Source organism: Telmatherina bonti (assembly GCF_933228915.1).
Source record: "Telmatherina bonti genome assembly, chromosome: 2".
NCBI lineage: Eukaryota > Metazoa > Chordata > Actinopteri > Atheriniformes > Telmatherinidae > Telmatherina > Telmatherina bonti.
Genome location: NC_136620.1, coordinates 37,587,805 through 37,606,505, shown reverse-complemented (window position 1 = coordinate 37,606,505; position 18,701 = coordinate 37,587,805). Strand labels below are relative to the sequence as shown.

Below are 18,701 nucleotides of genomic sequence, written 5' to 3'. Positions count from 1 at the left end.
GAATAATCACTGATAAATCAAAATTGGAAAAGCAAGAAGGAGCTGAGCTGAGGCAGATATTAGTCCAGGGTCAACTTATCACATTTTTGGTCTGCACCTCACATGTCCCTGCTGTCTTATAAGATCTGTAATACTGTCTTTGGTTATATTACTAATATTGTTGTTTTTCCGACATATAATCTGGACTTGAAGCTGCTAAATGTTTGTCTCAGTGCAGCTGTAACCAGCCAAGTTGAGAGAAAGTCATTTAGGGATCTTTGGGCCTTTGAGGTTAAAAAATTTACCTTTTTTTCAAGAAAAAAAGGAAAACATGCTGATGTAATTGAGTGTTTGAGGAGCAAATAAAATATTAATAACAATACTAATCATTCCCATCCTTTGTGGTGGTTTAACTTCTGCTTATAGAACTGATGTATTTTGCAAATGATTTGTGCTTCTGTTTGACGGCGTTTTTGGAAACAGAGTTGTAAAAAGCAGAACTTTTCACTGTTTCAGAGTCACCTGATGACACGGACTGGCTGCATTATCATTCCTCAGGCCTCGTTCCCATCAGCAGCACTGAGGCTGCGTTGTCTGTCATAAATAGTTCGATTCATTAGAAATTCTTGAAAGATAAGCTGCCACTAAACAGCCAAGATGATCAAGTATGAATCAGCTGAGAAGTGCAGCTTCTTCTTATTCTGCAGCAAGTTGTTTACAATGTTCCAAAATTAGTCATAACGCTCCACTTCTCCCAGCCGACAAGGTAGGAAAGAAAGAAAGTGTGCAGAACTCACTATAGGTCTAATGTTGTGTCCTGCATACTGAATATAAATGCAACAATGAGTAAATAACTTCTTAATCAACAGATGCAGACCAGAGGGTGAATTATATAAAGCTAAGTTAGGTTATGAATATAACCTGATGCATGACAGGACACATCAAAGTATATAATTACACTTATTAACAGACAGAGGCTGGAAAACATACAAATACCTGTTTAGACAGTTTTATTTCATATATAATATTATTTGTTTTGTCATATTTTAACATCATCTCTCTAATTACTAGTTGGAAGATGTGCTCTTACCTTGTTGTGACGCCTTTTGGAGAAGGAAAGGTGTCCCTCCGGTCACACTGCTGCTGAGCGTGACTGTCGTCTCAACGGTGAGAAGTCTCCGCTGCAGCATTACCCCCCTTAACACACACACACACACACACACACACACACACACACACACACACACACACACACACACGCACACAAGTCACATATCTCTCACTCTTTAACCCCTGCATGAGACAAACAGCAGTGTACACACACATTTTACAGCTGTTTGTTAAGAGTGTTAACTTGTGACCATATGCAGCATTGGTTGATTGAGCAGAAACAAAGATCAGCACTTTAGTTTAAAGTAACTTTGTATATTTACTCGAGTAGCATTCTTAAATACGATTCAGAGGCTTTATCAGGATTTTAATTTCATGTTGCCATTTGCTTATCATTATTATCATTTATAGAGAAATATGTTTTTCACCATTGATTTAACTGCTGTAAGCAGTGGTTACAGGTACAACTATGGTAAATATTATCTAGTAGTTATTTGTACCATTCAAACTCAATCTCTGTACACTTTCCAGAACAGTCAACAGACTTGATGTTCACCATTAGGACTATATATATATATATATATATATATATATATATATATATATATATATATATATATATATATATATATATATATATATATATATATATACATATATATATATATATATATATGTATATATATATATATGTGGAGTTCTTTGGAGACAAAAAAAAATGTCTAGACCCATGGTGATAGAAATGTCATCATAGGCTCTAGTTTATTCATGATTTTGTTTGTTTGTTTTTATTCTGTTGTTTTGTTCTGTCATTGGTTCAGAAAACGTGTCAAAGTAGACTAAAATACATCACAAGAAAGTGGATTATGACAGGATACTAAAAGAAAATGTTAAGTACTCTGCAATGAATCAATGAATACATAAATAAATAAATAAACCTTGACATATTTTGCATCCATCAATCAGCCTGCCAACCTCAGCCATAGACATCATATATACACATAGAAGTATACAGTTGTGCTCATATTTATTCATATCCTTTCATTAAAGAAGGGAAAAAAACAGCTGCATGTAAAATAATCTGAAATTGACTAAAGTAATAATAAATAAAAATTCTATGAAAATCATTACATTATTTTCTAATTCTGGTTCGATAGAATTTTTTTTTTTAAAAGCAAACAAATAAGATCATTTATTACATATTACATCACTCATAAACTAATATTTTGTTGAACATTTTTAGTTATTGTTCCTTTTTTAAGTCTCCAGTTATTTGAGTGACTGTTGTAAATTCAGCCTTTTCTTTAATGAAAATGTATGCATACATATGAACACAACTGTACATGACGGCTGTGACCTCAGCGGACTACATTACCCATGAGCACTAGCGGCCAGAATCACAAGGTCCATCATGGGATCGTGTAGCACTACTTTTTGAACTGCACAATCTTCGGGGTTTTCGGTTTTCAACTTTGGCACCATGGCGGTGGAAACCATTGCACCTGACTGGGAGTTTGACCGTTTTGACGATGGTTCGCAGAGTAAGTTCTTCCTTCTTCTCTGCCCACAGAGAGAGATGCTGTGACAAAAGTTGCAGCCTTTGCTAGCGTCTGTTGCTAACCAGATGATTTGCCACAGGTCTTCTGGTGTGGGCCAAAGGAAAACACCTCCTACTGTAGAATTCACATATTTTATCAAATAAAAACCCCATGCAATATTATTTATTTCGTTACAATTAGCCTTATGGAGATACGTAAAGCAAATATGTGAAATAAAGGAGTTAGCTTTAGCAAAGTTAGCCAACGTTAATCACGCAGTTTTTGACAGCTGATCAATTTGACAGTGAGATTAATTGTGTATTTTACATTTATTTTAATATTAATAGGGAGGCAACGTTATATTGCTTTTTAGTGTAGGCTATTACCTGATTCTTTCTGTTTCTCAAGACTGATGTTTAAGTTTAAAAACACTGACCTTTAAAGACATCATTCAGGTAAACAAACAGGATATGTTTATGCAAACCTTTCTTTCTTATCGTGCTTTAATAAAATATAAATTCTGTTTCCATCTTTTGTTTTTATAATAATTCATATTAGCTTCTCATTGAGCATATATTGATTATTCATTGTATCGCTATACATGTGACACCTGCAGTGAAGTAAGTAGTACAACCAAAACACTGTTAAGTGACTAAAATGCTGCTTATTACTGAGTTGTTTTTGACAAAGCTGACTGCAATATAAAAACAGTTGTGCTCATATTTATTCATACCCTTTCATTAAAGAAGGAAAAAAAACAGCTTCCTGTAAAATAAGCTGAAATTGACTAAAGTAATAATAAATACAATTTTTATGAAAATCATTACATTATTGTCTAATTCTGGTTCAATAGAAATATTTTTTTTAAAGCAAACAAATAAGATAATATATTACAAATTACATCACTCATAAACTAATATTTTGTTGAACAATCCTTCCGCTACAGTCAGGTGTTTTCTGTTCCTCTCAGTCAGACTTCTGCACCTGTTGGCAGGTATTTTGTCCCACTGTTCAACTGAAAAGTGCTCTAATTTGTCCAGGACACATTTGTTTGTTTTGGTATTTCTTTCTTTAACTCAATTCAATGAAAAAAACAGTGTCTTATATTACTAAATTATATTTTTGCAAATTTTTAGTTATTGTTCTTATTTTAAGTCTCCAGTTATTTGAGTGACTGTTGTAAATTCAGCCTTTTCTTTAATGAAAGGGGATGAATACATATGAGCACAGCTATAATTGAATAACAGAAAAGTGTATGATGCTCTGAAAGGAACATCTGTATTTCTTTAAGTTGATTAAAGGATGAAGAAGCTTTTATAAAATTTACCTGAGCATAAAATTAATGGGTTTATAATAAATACCATCATCTGAGCCTGTTTCAGAAAAAGTCGGTGATTTAATTAAAACTTTTTGATTGACAGAAATACACACAGAGGTGCAACTGAAAAACTACACCAAGTTTCTGGAAGAGTACGCCTCTCAGCTGAAGGGCATTGAAGAGGCGCTGGATGATTCCATTGGGGATGTGTGGGATTTCACTCTGGACCCCATCTCTCTGAAGGTACGAAGCCTAACAGAGTTTCCATACATCAGCGGTCACCAACTCGAGAGCTACCATCCTGCAGGTTTGAGTGTTTTTCTGGTACACCTGATTCACATGAAAAGTTTTCTCCAACAACTTATCAGCTTCTTCACCTGCCTGTTGATGAGCCATTGGTTTCTAAGTCAGGTGTGTTAAAGAGAGGAAACACTAAAACCTGCAGGACATCAGACCTCGAAGACCAGAGTTGTGCATCATCCTGGGAGAGCTGGCACTCGTCCTAAGCAAGCTGAAGTTGTGTCATTTCTTTCCTGTTTCTTTCTGCTCTCTTTCAGCTTCTTCCTTACGAACAGTCGTCTCTTTTAGAGTTAATTAAAACGGACAACAAGGTAGGCAAATACAGTTTGTAATTCCTAGAACTACGACTTTTTATTCAATATTGGATACTTGACCACCTTTGTTGTTTGCAGATTCTGAACAAAGTCATCACAGTTTACGCGGCTCTCTGTAGTGAAGTGAAAAAGCTCAAGTATGAGGTAAGAAAAACCTGAAAAACTGTATGCTGCGTGCACTTTTATGAGCTTTATTTGGTTTTTGTGTATGCATCTTTGACCAAGCAAGCAGATTTCAGCTCAATTCACATTTGCCCTGTGGGACACTAATGAAAAGGTTTTTATTTTCCAGGCAGAAACCAAGTTCTACAACGGTTTATTGTACTATGGAGAGGGAGGTAATCTCAGCTCTTATTACTGACTGCAGCTGTTTACAGCACTTTTTTAGTTTACCAATGGAAATAAATGATACGTCTTTTTGCTTCACAGTGTCTGAAACCAGTGTTGTTGAAGGCGAGTCTCAGATTCAGATGGGCAGATTTATTTCATTCCTACAGGTGGGTTGTAAATAAACTCCTCTACAACTTTGTTCACTTAAGTCTTGACAACACTGGTGTAGTTGCTTATACTTTGCTTTTTCCACAGGAGCTGTCCTGCTTCGTGTCACGATGTTACGAAGTGGTGGTCAGCATTGTTCACCAACTGGCTGCCCTGTACAACAGCAGCAAGTAAGATGCATGAAGTAACCAGTGACATCATTTACATGGACTACTGATATAACGTCCAAATAGAATGAAAATCAGCTGACCCAGTCAGCCTGGATCAAAACGATGCAGTTGGATTGAGAGGGGTGGTTTCAGCCTTTTAACAATCAGATCAGCAGGCAGAAATAACCATGTACGCACTCATTCCCATTGTTTTGTACTTAAACCACGTGGTGGTGATGTAACATGATGTTTACAGGAAAGACTTGGAAAGTGGCAACAGCAAAGCAGAACGGAGCTGGGTGGATCACACGGATCAAACGAGAAACTGAAAGAGTTAATGATTAATGAGCGTTTTGACTGTCAGAAGGTTTAAAATATGTATATATAAAAAAAAAAAAAAAAAAGCCCCACTTCTTTCAGACAAGCAGGTCCTGCACATTTCAAAAGCATTACGATGTGATGTCCTTCAGGTAGATATAGCTGATAGATCATTTTACTTAGTTTCCATTTAAACATTTATTCATTTATTTTCTATATCACTTAGTCCAGTTCAGGGTCGTGGGCAAGCTGGAGCCTATCCCAGCAATTAGCACATCCTGGCAGAGGTGTAGAAAGTAGAAGTAGAAAGTAGAAGTTCTGACCGGTAGTTCTGTCCAACCAGTCACCAAACCAGCTGAATTTAATTAGTGCAGGTAAATGAACCTGTCAGTGAAAACACCTGTTCTAAATGCACAGGTAGATCCAAAAAACATGGCAGGACTTCTACTTCACACACCTCTGCACCCTGGATAAGCCGCCAGTCCATCACAATCATGTAAACATGTCATCTGCCATCAGACTGATCTCAGTCAGATAGATGCTTCTGTCAACGCGCCGTTCCTCGTGGTCTGGCTTAAATGCATCCATTGTTGAGACACTAAATCTGCTTGAATCTATTAAGAAGATGCTGAGAGTCAGGACCTGATCCAGGGTTGATATCTTCTGTCAGTGATCCAACACCTACGTTACCGCATCATTTATTCCTGTTTTATTGTTTTGTCCTAAGTAGTGATGGCAAACACACATAGCAGTGTAACGTCTGGATGTTTACACAACCTAGTTTAGATCAGCTGTTCATAATTCTGGTGTTTCTGTTTTTAAACTTCGTTCTGCTCCATTATACCAGGAAAAAAAGCAGCATAATTAATCATTCTTTTTTATCTTAGGGGTGCAACAAAAATCATTGAGTCTTCAGGTGTCCATTTCCAGGTGAGTTTTTTTTTTTCTTTTTATCTTGTTCAACTCTCTTCAGTCCAACGAGTCGGCGTTCAGACTGAACTTCTACATTCCCTCTGTAGATCGTGTACGAACACCTGGGCGAGCTGCTAGTCGTGTTGCTCACGCTCGACGAGATCATGGAAAATCACGGAACACTTAAAGATCACTGGAAGATGTATAAAAGGTTAGCACGCACGCACACATCTAAAAAACCAGAAGATAAAACAAAAACTAAGAATTATGGACATTTTTCTTCATATTGTAGTTTTCTGTTGTACAAAGTATTAATCTGAAGTCAAACTTGTTTTGCCACAAAAGAATTGGATTTTTTTTTTTTTATCTTGCAAAGCATTAAAAAAGACATTTGATCATCCTGCGTCCACATGTATGACATCTGTTTCACGCAAAATACTCCTGACAAAAGCACAACGTGTGCCCTTTAAATGATGCAAGACTGCAGATACAACTTTATTTATAAAGCGCTTTGACAACAGCAAAACTGACCACGGTGCTACAATGTGGAACATTAATAACTATTAAAATAAATAACATGAAGGACAAATTTAAATGTGGCTAAATAAAAGAATTTAAATCAACTAAAATCAGGTCAAAGTGTCAAGTTATGTGGAGTACAAAAGGTCAAAGTGAACAGATGGGCTTGAAGATGAGATTTAAAAGCAGAGAAATAGGAAGCCGTTCTGATATATGAGGAAATATTTCACAGTTGCTGCCACTGGAAAGGACTGGTTCCCTCTGAACCGCCAGCTCGTGTTGGTTCACCTCATCCATCCCTCTAAAACAAGCTATAAAATGTGCAGCTGCTTTTTCTACAAGCTTGGAGGTATAGAGGACTGACTAGCCTGTAAACAAAGTGCTTTGCAGTAACTTATACAGAGGGATTACTGTTACAAAGTGTCATCTGGCTAATTTTGGTCTTGGACATTAGATTAATTAAAGAAAGTATGAAATTCAATGTTACATCACTCAATAAAAGAAAATACAACAAAAAAGTAGCAGTGTAAAGATTTTAACACTAAACACACGTTTTGGAGAAATTGCTAAGTTAAACATGTAGTATGCTCATCCTCATATTATCAGCACAATTTCTAAACTTCATAACAAAGCTCATGCTTGCATACTTCTCTTATATCCAGGTTGTTAAAGTCTGTTCATCATAACCCCGGAAAGTTCTCCATCCCTGAGGAGAAGCTGAAACCATTTGAGAAGCTCCTGCTGAAGCTGGAGGGGCAGCTGCTGGACGGCATGATACTGCAGGTGACGTCTTTTCCCAGGCCGTTGATCGTGTTCCTGCTGTTTGCTCTGAGGTTTGAGTAGCATGCTTACGGTGCATGAACCTGATGTGCGACAGGCCTGCGTGGAGCAGAGGTTTGACAATCCGGGGGAGGGAGTAGCCGTTGGCAAAAACACCGCCTTCGCTGAGGAGTTCGCCTTCAACATTCGCACCATATTCACCAACGTCGAGTCCAAAATCGGTCAGTTTCTTTTCTCCCAGACTATCTTTTTACACGTTTCGCTTCAGATTATTCAATCATTCTTTTGTTTGTTTTGTTTTTATTTAGGGGAACCTTCAGAAATTGATCAGCGAGATAAATTTGCTGCAGTTTGTGGTCTCTTCGTACTTCACTTTCACATTTTCCGGAGCGTCGATAAGAAACTCTACAAGGCGCTGCTGGACGTCTGTAAAAAGGTACGTTTTTATTCTCTGCCTGCTTCCTTTCATCTGGAAACTTTCACTCATTTTTCGTTTCCTCCCAGGTTCCAGCTGTCACTCTGATTGCAAACATCATCTGGTTTCCAGACACCTTCCTCATCGCCAAGGTCCCGGCGGCAGCTAAACTAATGGACAAAAAGAGCCTTCAGGCAATCCGAGCGCAGAGAGACGCCTACTTACAGCAAAGAGCTCAGACACTAACAAAGTCAGTACAGATGAAAACAAACACATTTAAACACAGTTAAGAATCTGATCATTCACTCAAACTTGATTTGTTTATTAAGAATCTGATGAGAATCGTTCCTCCTCAGGGATGTCCAGTCCTACTATGTGTTTGTAACTTCCTGGATGATGAAGATGGAGTCCATCTTATCCAAGGAACAGAAAAGTGAGAAGTTGGCTGAAGACCTGAACAGCAGGTGTAATGTGTTCTTGCAGGTGAGCCTTTCTGGGGATATGAGTCATTATTAGTCATTTAAAGCAAAATTCAGAGACAGACTGTGACACAGCTGTGCCGGCGAGCTCCCATCCTGGCACGGTTGGCACTGCAGAGTAAAACATGAAACTTCTGAGTCCAATTATTCTCATATTCTCCAAATGTTTTTCATTTCAAGGTGTGATGTAAATGTTCTTCCTGTGAGAGGGGCCTTTGCACGCTCATGTGACTTCCTTTGTGCTTCTTCGCAGGGCATCCTGTACGCCTACAGCATCAGCACCATTATCAAGACCACCATGAACATGTACGTGTCCATGCAGCGGCCCATGACCAAGACCTCTGTCAAAGCACTTTGTAGATTAGTTGAACTGCTCAAGGTGTGTGTGTTTTTCCATGTGTCCACATTCTCATGCCTGCTATGATAAAACTAAGAGGTTGAAGTCATGACTCTCCCATCAGGCAGTGGAGCACACATTTCACAGGCGGTCGATGGTCGTAGCCGACTCCGTTTCTAACATCACCCAGCAGCTCCAGTCTCAGGCCCTCTGCGCTATCGGCATCGCAAAGGTAGACAGAAAACTCCCGATTATTGCTGTTTACAGGAGGAGTTTGTCATCAAAGTTATAATTGCATCTTATTTCTCTAAAGAAACGAGTGATCTCAGACAAGAAGTACAGCGAGCAGCGGCTGGATGTGCTGTCGTCTCTGGTGCTGGCAGAAAATGCTCTGAGCGGGCCGAGCACGAAGGAGCGACGCCTGGTGGTGTCTTTGGCTCTGTGTGTCGGCACTCAGCTGGTATGTTGGGAGAAGCCAGTAAACATGCACTCCTCTGCTTCTCTTTCAGCCTGATTTTATTCTTGTTTTTTTTTTTTTCCTAGAAAACCTTCAAAGATGAGGAACTGCTTCCCCTGCAGCTTGTGCTGAAGAAGCTGGATTTGATTAGTGAGCTAAGTGAAAGGTGGGATGCCAGATTCCCTGCTAGCGCATCGCACAAACACTTCTTTTACGTGTGGAGAAAACTTTGGTTCTGAAACTAAAATGTAAAATTGTAGGAAAATAATCAGATTCATGGCACTTTGCTGGTTTTCACCTTCTTCTTTTTTTGTCTCTTTAGGGTGAGGCTGCAGTGCGACTGCAGTTTCCTTTACTGGCATCGAGCTGTGTTTCCCATCTATCTAGACGATGTCTACGACAATGCTGTAGATGCAGCGCGGATACTTGTAAGCAGAGAACGTTTTGATGCGGAATCCTTAACACACAGATTTAGCCTGCCATTTGTTGTTAATTTCTCTTTTGTTTGTTCCTGATGGTCTTTAATTTGCTGGAGCAGTACATGTTCAGTGCACTGAGGGACAGCGTGCCATCCATGCTACATGCCAAACACATGGAGTCATGTGATCTGTTGCTGGAGAGCTATGACAAGGAGATCATGGATGTGTTCAATGAGGTACGTAGCAGAGGAGCTGCAAGGAGGAAAAAAAGAAATCATTTGCTGTAGTGGGATGTCACTTAGACCAGTCGAACATGCTGGCTCTGACTTGGCAAACCGAGTGTTTTACGACGTTCAGATTCATAAAGATATGCTCCAGTCAGGACTCTTAGGTCCTCTTCTCAACTTTTACTTAAGGTCCCATTGGCCGGATTAAAATCCAGGGGTGATCGAGCCTTTTCTGTTGTTGCTCCTAAGATATGGAATAGCCTTCCCCTTCTGCTCAATCTGTCTCCGATTATAAGTCTGTCCTTAAAACCCACTTCTTTGCGCTGGCATTTGGTCATACCTGAGCTTTTTCTCGTGTATTTTAATTTTTACTTTTATTTTAGATTTTTATTTTGTGTCCAGATTTTATTTATTCTTTAATGTGAAGTGTTTAATTTTAATTTGTGGAGTGTGTTGTTTGTTGTTTTATTGTTCAGCACTTTGGGCAGCTGCCGTTGTAGAAATGTGCTATAGAAATAAACTTGAACTAAAGATAAGTAAAGACAGGATGGAGTTATGAGCTGGGAAGGGTGTGATTATGCGTGGAAATGTTAACACCAGGCGTCAGGCTATGACTAGGGTGGCCAGATGTCACGCTTTGTGCGGGATAGTCCTGCATTTCTATTACTTTTCACACGTCCCACAAACTCTGGCGCTGTCCCGCATTGTTACGACCAGTCTTCACTTTTGTGAAGGAAAAAAAAAACAAAAAACACAACAAAACTGACTTTCACTGATTGTGTGTGACGAAAGATTTGACGGCTGTCACATCACACCGCCTGCTGATTTGATTCACACTCATGTCAATCAATCTAGGAGGCGGGACTTAATGCACATCTAGGATGCACCGGTGCACCCACTAACAAAAATAAACAAATTAAAAAAACAACCGATCGATCATGGAGGACAGGGAGACGACCGCAGCAAAGATTAGAAAGTGTTGTTACAACAAGCAGACTGTGAGAAGGTTTGTCAAAGTAATTTTTCCGTGTCACACAGCGGGGAATATGACGTGAAAAAGCACAAAAAATCCGAGAGTCACAAAAAAAACACAATACTCAGAGAGAGACTTCCCAGTCAATGGACATGTTTCTGATAAAGCCTCGACTGCTAATCCTGTTTGATACTTGATAACGGGAAAGGAACAAGGAAATAACATGCAAGCTTTTGCCGTTTCCCCTTTGTCAGAGAACTTGAATTTCAATTAAAAAAAATAACAGATTTGTTATGTTTGGATAGTAATTTTATTAGAAAGTTTATTTTTTAAAAACTTTGTCATGGCAGAGTGGAATCTCACATTGTCCCACATTTTCAGTCTTTGTCCCACATTTGGTGAGAGCAGATCTGGTTACCCAGCTATGAGATGAAGAGGCTTTGTAGACAACTGACATGTCACATGTGGATTAAAACCTGTGTGAATGGCAGGAGGAGGGGATGTATTCATCACAGAACAAAGCTCCAACAGGTTTTGTGAAAGTTATCATGTAACAAATGTTTCATGACTTTTTTTCTCTGCTTTGTTGTAGCATCTCCTTGACAAGCTGTGCAAGGAGATCGAGAAGGACCTGCGTCTCTCTGTTCACACCCACTTGAAGCTGGATGACAGGAACCCCTTTAAAGTGGGCATGAAGGATCTGGCTCACTTCTTCTCTGTCAAGCCCATCAGATTCTTCAACCGCTTCATTCACATCAAAGGTGCGGGAAAACTTGTTGGCATGGATGCTAACACTGAACTTATAATGATCTTGACTTTGAACAAACAGTTTTAGCTCCTTTCCTTGCATTATTGTTGTTGTTGTTGGTTGGTGGAGGTCGTCTTTGCTTTGTGCTCGGTGTGAAAGCGTCACAGCCGGGAAGTTCTGCCATCACTAGGCCTGTTGTAATAAGAAACAATAAGAAAAAATGCACGCAATAAGTTTGCCGGACGCAATAATTTTCCCGTCTTTTCTCTCTCGCTCACTCTGAGCGAGTGCTGCATTTGTTTTAAGACAATATTAACTAAACCAAGGTTCCATCTGAACTTAAAACAAAATCATCAACGGCAGTTTTATCCCAGCTAGGAAAAAAAAAAGACATCAACAATCTGCCAGGATGAACATATATGTTGTAAACGCCAAATCCACAACTTTACAATGACATGAAAAACGACATACTGAAGGCGATCAGACATTCAACTTTACCATTCCCCCTCTGGTCAAGTCCAAACATGTCCCCTTATGTAAGCTTGACCGTAGGCTATGCAACTATGTTCCATACTGTTTGGAGACCATATGTTCCAGATCACCACGTTGCCGAAACCCCAGGAGAAATCCTGATCTATAAATAGCAGACTGAGGACTGTATGAGCATGAACTAGTCTGCACATCGAGTTAAATGTTCTTTAGAAATTAAAATGTGTTCTTGAAAGTTTGTACTATGGCATTATTGTTATTTTAGTTGGAAATGGTCTCAAAATGACAACAATAATCACAGCGCAATATTATCGTCTATCGCAATAATTTCTGAGACAATTAATTGCATGGCAAAATTTGTTATCATATAGCCATCACTGCCGGTTCTCATGTTTGACACACACAGTCAAATGTTGATGTGAACATCAGAGGTAATGTGGGATTCGTTAGTAAGCAAAGAGCCAGCAAAACCAGAAATAATCAGACTGGTGAGCAAACCACCTGCCTGGAGCCTCTTCCTGTCTGACTTTCATATCGGGGCGCTGGAGACTCATATCTTCATGGATTTAAGAATGAACAGAATAAACTTTTCTTATCTTTCTAATGAAAAAGGCAAGTCTTTGCTAAATTCTGATACATTTCAAACATCTAATATTGTACAAATTGTGCCAAATTTATTTCCAAAACACGCTGAACTTCCTGGTAGTAAATTAGAAAGCATTGATTGAGTACGGCTGTGATAAGTTTCAGTAGGTTGCCATTGATCAGGCTCCTCTGAAGAAAATGGAAACACTCCTTGTTGTTGCTAAGTTGCATCTGAACAAACAAGATTTCTGGACCAAAGTTCTGTGAACAGCCGAGCTGAGCAAAACTTTCTTCTCATTGGACACCGAAGGATTGTGGGATTGGTCAGATATTTGAGGTGGTTAATGTGAAAAAGCATGAAGTGAACCATTTCATCTAGGTGTGAGGTGAACAAATAGTTTCTGTAAACAGCTTATTGAGGTGGAGAGAAACTACAGATGTTTATGCATAAAGACACTGACTGTGTCGGGTGCACAACCTCGCCCTGCCGTAGACGAAGCTTCTCATTAAATATAAGATAACCAGCTCATTAGTTCATTGCACATGAAAACACAGACAGACCCACAGTAGTTTCCACCCGTTGCAGACAAAGCTTCTCCTGGAGCATAAATCAATCAGACAAAATAAACTTTTCTAGTTCCTGCATCTTCGAGAGTAAGAACAAAATTCTCGCTTCTCATGGAGGACGTAACAAGCTTCACATGTATAAACGGAGCACATCGTCGTGCCAACAACATGACATCACGTATGACATGATGATGGCACTATGTTCACCTTGTGACTGACTGCACACACACTTTTCTTTGTTTGGACCTTTCCTACGTCCTCCTGCTAAACACAATAAATAAAGGAACTATTCTTGCTGTCACAAGGTTCACATCATGTTTCTTTGTGCGCACACAACAACACGACCTGACTGTTCTTTATCCACAGTAGACCACGGGATCCTCTTGCATCGGCTCCAGAACCTGGTAGGGATTCAGGGTACGGCATTAGACTGGTTCAGGTCATACTTGGCGGGTAGAACCATGTGTGTGAGCATCGGTGGCTTTGAATCTGTAACTGTTCCGGTGTCCTACGGGGTCCCACAAGGATCAGTTTTAGGGCCTCTCCTGTTTTCACTGTACTTGTTACCATTAGGGTCCATCCATGGCATCTCTTTCCACCTATATGCTGATGACAGCCAGATATATTTACCCCTTAAAAATAAGGATGTCTTCTCCCTCACACCGCTGCTTTCATGCCTCCATGACATCAAGGAGTGGATGGCTTTGAGCTTCTTAAATTTTAAGGAGAAAAAGACAGAAGTTGTGGTGTTTGGGTCAAATGGCTCTAGTGGCCCCTCCCTAGTTGATCTGGGTCCTTTGTCCAGCTTCTTAAAACCTGCTGTCACAAACCTGGGTTTTAAATTGGATGGATTTTAAACTGGATGGGCAAATTAAATCAGTGGTAAAATCAAGCTTTTTTAACGTTTGTCAACTCGCAAAGATAAAGTCATTTATAACCGCAGTAATTCATGCCTTCATTACTTCACGGCTGCATTACTGTAATGAACTTTATCTGGGGGTCGACCAGTCGTCTCCCTCCCGTCTCCAACTGGTCCAAAATGCCGCTGCTCGTCTCTCGGTTGGAGGACGTAAGAGGGAACACATTGTTTTAGCATCACTTCACTGACTCCCTGTACATTTTAGAGTTCATTTCAAAGTTATTTTATTTGTCCTTACATGGTCTGGCCGCTCTGTACCTCTCTGAGCTGCTGACCCCATACTTGCCAACCCGGTGCCGCAGATCATCTGATCAGCTTCTTCTGAAGGTATCGAGATCTCGGCGGAAGCTCAGAGGGGACAGAGCGTTTGCAGTTGCTGCTCCAAAACTGTGGAATTCGCTACTAATCAGAGAAGCCACATCGCTGCCAACAAACACGCCTGAAGACCCATTTTTATGATCTGGCATTTTATCCAGTTTGAGACTCTGCTTTTCTATTCTCTCTTATGTACTGCTTTATTGGTTTTTGTTTTAATGTCTTAATTTCTTTTACTTTTGATCGCTTTTATTGTTTTATCTTTTATTCCTTTAACTTCTGTTGTTGTAGTCTCACTTTATGTCTTTATGTTCAGCACTTTGTTGCAGCTGGTGCTGTGTGACAGTGCTATATAAATAAAGTTGAGTTGAGTTACCTGAGCCTGCAGACGTCCACATACAGACATGGGAAGCATGAATTGGATCAACTCCACATGCAAACTAAAACCTGATCGTGTCAGTGCTAAAAGCATTCTGTAGAAAACGGTTTAAAACGCGGTTTGCTTTGTTTTTAATTGTTTTGCAGCCTATGTGACCCACTACCTGGATAAAACTTTCTACAACCTGACCACTGTGGCTCTGCACGACTGGGCCACCTACAGCGAGATGAGAAACCTGGCTACGCAGCGCTACGGACTCACCATGACGGAGCCGCATCTGCCCAGCCAGACGTTGGAGCAGGTAAGTACGGTCCAGCCTCGACAGTAATGCCAGGACAGGTTGGGGTTGAATAACTGCTTTCTCACCAGGGTTTGGATGTTCTGGAGATCATGAGGAACATTCATGTGTTTGTGTCACGCTACCTCTACAACCTCAATAACCAGGTAAGACGGAACCATGGCAACAAAATGCCAGCTGGTCGTGTTTCCGTGTTGCGTTCGGCTTGCTGTGAAATCTGTGCTTTCCGACAGATATTCATCGAGAAGGCGAGCAACAACAAGCATCTGAACACCATCAACATCCGCCACATCGCCAACTCCATCAGGACACACGGGACGGGCATCATGAACACGACTGTGAGTGTTTCAGAGATGTGTTACTGCCGATCCTCTCAGACGTGGATGTACAAATGGCCTCGCAACCCCTTCCTTTCCGTCACCAGGTGAACTTCACCTACCAGTTCCTGAGGAAGAAGTTCTTCATCTTCAGTCAGTTTATGTATGACGAACACATCAAGTCCAGACTCATAAAGGACATACGCTTCTTCAGAGAAACCAAGGATCAGTCTGACCAGAAGGTAGTCTGGCCAAGTTGTGAATTTTGACGACATTTTCCTGCACGGGTTCCTGTCAGCTCCCGCCCGTCTCATGCGCTCTGTGTTTGTGTTGTAGTACCCGTTTGAGCGAGCAGAGAAGTTTAACCGTGGGATCAGGAAGCTGGGCCTCACTCCCGATGGACAGAGCTACCTGGATCAGTTCAGACAGCTGATCAGCCAGATCGGTGAGAAAAGCTTCCTGACGTGAAAACGGAGAGATTACTCTGCAGGTGCAGGTGAACACAGCCCAGTTTCCTCTGCTCTCCAGGTAACGCCATGGGATACGTGCGCATGATCCGCTCTGGAGGCCTCCACTGCTGCAGCAGCGCAATCCGGTAAAAAGGTTTTTGTTTACACTGAAACAGTGTGAAAATATGGGCTTTGTTGTTTCTTTTTATCATCATTTACTCCATTGAACTCTTTGCTTTCATGTCTCTGAAAGTCAGTTTCTGTGCCATCACCAGATTTGTCCCAGACCTGGAAGATATAGTCAACTTTGAGGAGCTGGTGAAGGAGGAAGGACTGTCTGAGGAGACCCAGAGAGCTGCCAGGTAGAAACTTAAAATCTTTGTTTAGCTGCACCTATTTCTCTGTTTGACTGATGTGATTTATTTATGGATTTATTTTTGCATTTATGGAATGTTTGAGGCTTTTTTAAAATAATTCTTTGATTGTACACATTGCTGCAGAAGATTCTGTGCTTTTTGACACTTTTTTTTTTTTAATTGTTTTTACTATTTTATTATTTCTATTTGAATCATTTTGCACTATTTGTCTTGTTTCATGATGTCATTTTATTTTATTATGGAACAGTACCTACATTGATACCTACTACAAGATAAATTTCCCCTTATGGGACAGTAAAGTTTACTTAGTTTAACATATTTAAACAAATAGCATCCTCCACCGAACTGGTTGTGTTGGGAGTATTTACGCTGCTGTGCCTGCAGGGGGAACCACAGCCAGGCAAATGAATAAGACACGTCCCAGTTATTTACTTTGTCATTCCCAGCGTCCTGGATTCGGTGCTGAGCGATCTAACCAGCAACTCTGCAGAGGGGACGGAGTACTTCAAGATGCTGGTGGCTGTGTTTGCACCTGAGTTTCGCAGTGCGAAGAATATGCACCTGAGAAACTTCTACATGATTGTACCCCCTCTGGTCAGTGCTACAATTACTGGTAGCTTTTTTTTCTCTTGAATTTTTTATACTTTAACTTCTGATGCTGAATAGCCGACACCTGTCGCTCACAGACTGTGAATTTCGTGGAGCATTCCATCAGCTGCAAAGAGAAACTCAACAAGAAGAACAAAACCGGGGCTGCTTTCACAGACGACGGCTTTGCAATGGGTGAGCAGGCGAGACAGACTGAACAGTCATCGTTAACTTCTTTTTCTTGATCGGCTCGTGGCCTACTTTTCTCTCTCTCTCTCAGGTGTGGCATACATTTTAAAGCTGCTGGACCAGTACCTGGAGTTTGACTCTCTGCACTGGTTCCAAGCCGTCCGAGATAAATACAAGAAAGAGATGAGTGCGGTGGTGAAGGAGCAGAACGTCCAATCCACAAGTCAGGATGAAAAGTTGCTTCAAACCATGAATCTCACCCAGAAGAGGCTGGACATCTACCTACAGGTACGATGGTACGTCTGGCCGCTGTGGAGCAGATCTTTGAGGTTGCTCACCTCTGTATCTTCCGTTTCCTGCAGGAGTTTGAGCTGCTTTACTTCTCACTAAGCAGCGCCAGGATTTTCTTCAGAGCTGATAAAACTGCAGCTGAGGAAACTCAGGAGAAGAAAGATAAAGGTGTGTGTGAAGGGGATCTTTTAAATGATGCAGAGCCAATGGCTCAGCCATTTCAGGTGCATATTTATGATTAAGTCTGAGTGTCTCAAGTTAACTTTGACATTCTTCACCAGAAGAAGCTGCCAAAGCAAGAGGTTCATCAGAAGGCTCCGCCCCCACCGAACAGGCGTCAAAGTGACATCAGCGAGCGCCGAAGAGATGCGGAAGACTGCGCTATGTGTGGTGCAGAACTGATCAGGAAGTTTTCATTTCAGACAGGTCATGAAGACGTTGCCGCAGGAAGCGTCTGCTCGTGCAACGTCCCACGGCTGACTTCCACATCTAAACGCGTCTGTTTGAAACTCGGTGAAGAGAAACGATTCCTGGTTTTACTTTCAATCTGTGCACTTCTTGATTTTCTACATTTTGTCCTCCGCTGATCAAACAGAATGAACCTGATTCAACTCGCCTGCTCTGCTGCCTGTCGGCCGTGAACTGACTGTTTGTTCACGTCTTTATGTGAAGCTAAGTGACGACCAGCATTTTATGTTGCTTTGATCATTGTATACATCGTTTGTTCTTTTTACTAAATTTTCATTGTTTTGAGATTCTAGCTAACAGACAGTACTAAATTCAGGCACTTTTCTCTATTTTTTTATGTGAACAGGTGGAAAAACATGGACTTTTATTGTGGTTTAACATCAGAAATCGTTGGAAGACCATTAAAACTTAAAGATCCTGCTAAAGCTCTGAAAGTACAAGTTGTGTTCAGTTAATGTTCACACGTGTAAATAATTGTACGTGTAATTAAAAGCATATAAATAGCGGCGTAGTCATTTTGCAGTGAAAAACCTTCAGATCTCTGACACAGATGTGTAATAAACACACACAGTCCTTCAGGAAGGCCTTTTCTGCTTTAATACAAAGAAAAGAGGCTTTTAACTTTAAAAAATACAATATTGGTCAATTTTTTTTTCTTTCCAGTTTCCTAAGAAATGTTG

At 40.4% G+C, this 18,701-nt stretch overlaps 1 protein-coding gene across 2 annotated transcripts; it reads left to right on the top strand.

Annotated features, from left to right (window-relative positions):
* Positions 1–2,500: 2,500 nt before the first annotated feature.
* On the top strand, positions 2,501–18,415 carry washc4 (WASH complex subunit 4). 2 transcript variants are annotated; one of them, XM_079255374.1, is made up of 33 exons: positions 2,501–2,630; positions 4,049–4,188; positions 4,503–4,556; positions 4,638–4,703; positions 4,852–4,897; positions 4,989–5,056; positions 5,145–5,227; positions 6,412–6,454; positions 6,544–6,647; positions 7,618–7,738; positions 7,833–7,956; positions 8,044–8,171; positions 8,240–8,400; positions 8,507–8,633; positions 8,883–9,008; positions 9,091–9,198; positions 9,280–9,426; positions 9,510–9,589; positions 9,746–9,851; positions 9,962–10,078; positions 11,635–11,803; positions 15,191–15,345; positions 15,414–15,488; positions 15,576–15,680; positions 15,767–15,901; positions 15,996–16,104; positions 16,188–16,254; positions 16,384–16,470; positions 16,932–17,079; positions 17,172–17,268; positions 17,354–17,550; positions 17,625–17,721; positions 17,838–18,415. In XM_079255374.1, exons 1-33 carry the CDS (start codon positions 2,570–2,572, stop codon positions 17,897–17,899), a joined length of 3,513 nt encoding a protein of 1,170 aa, XP_079111500.1. In that variant the 5' UTR covers positions 2,501–2,569; the 3' UTR covers positions 17,900–18,415. The 2 variants fall into 2 exon arrangements, with proteins under 2 accessions (XP_079111500.1, XP_079111499.1); XM_079255373.1 differs by having other exon boundaries at positions 17,835–18,415.
* Positions 18,416–18,701: the final 286 nt, after the last annotated feature.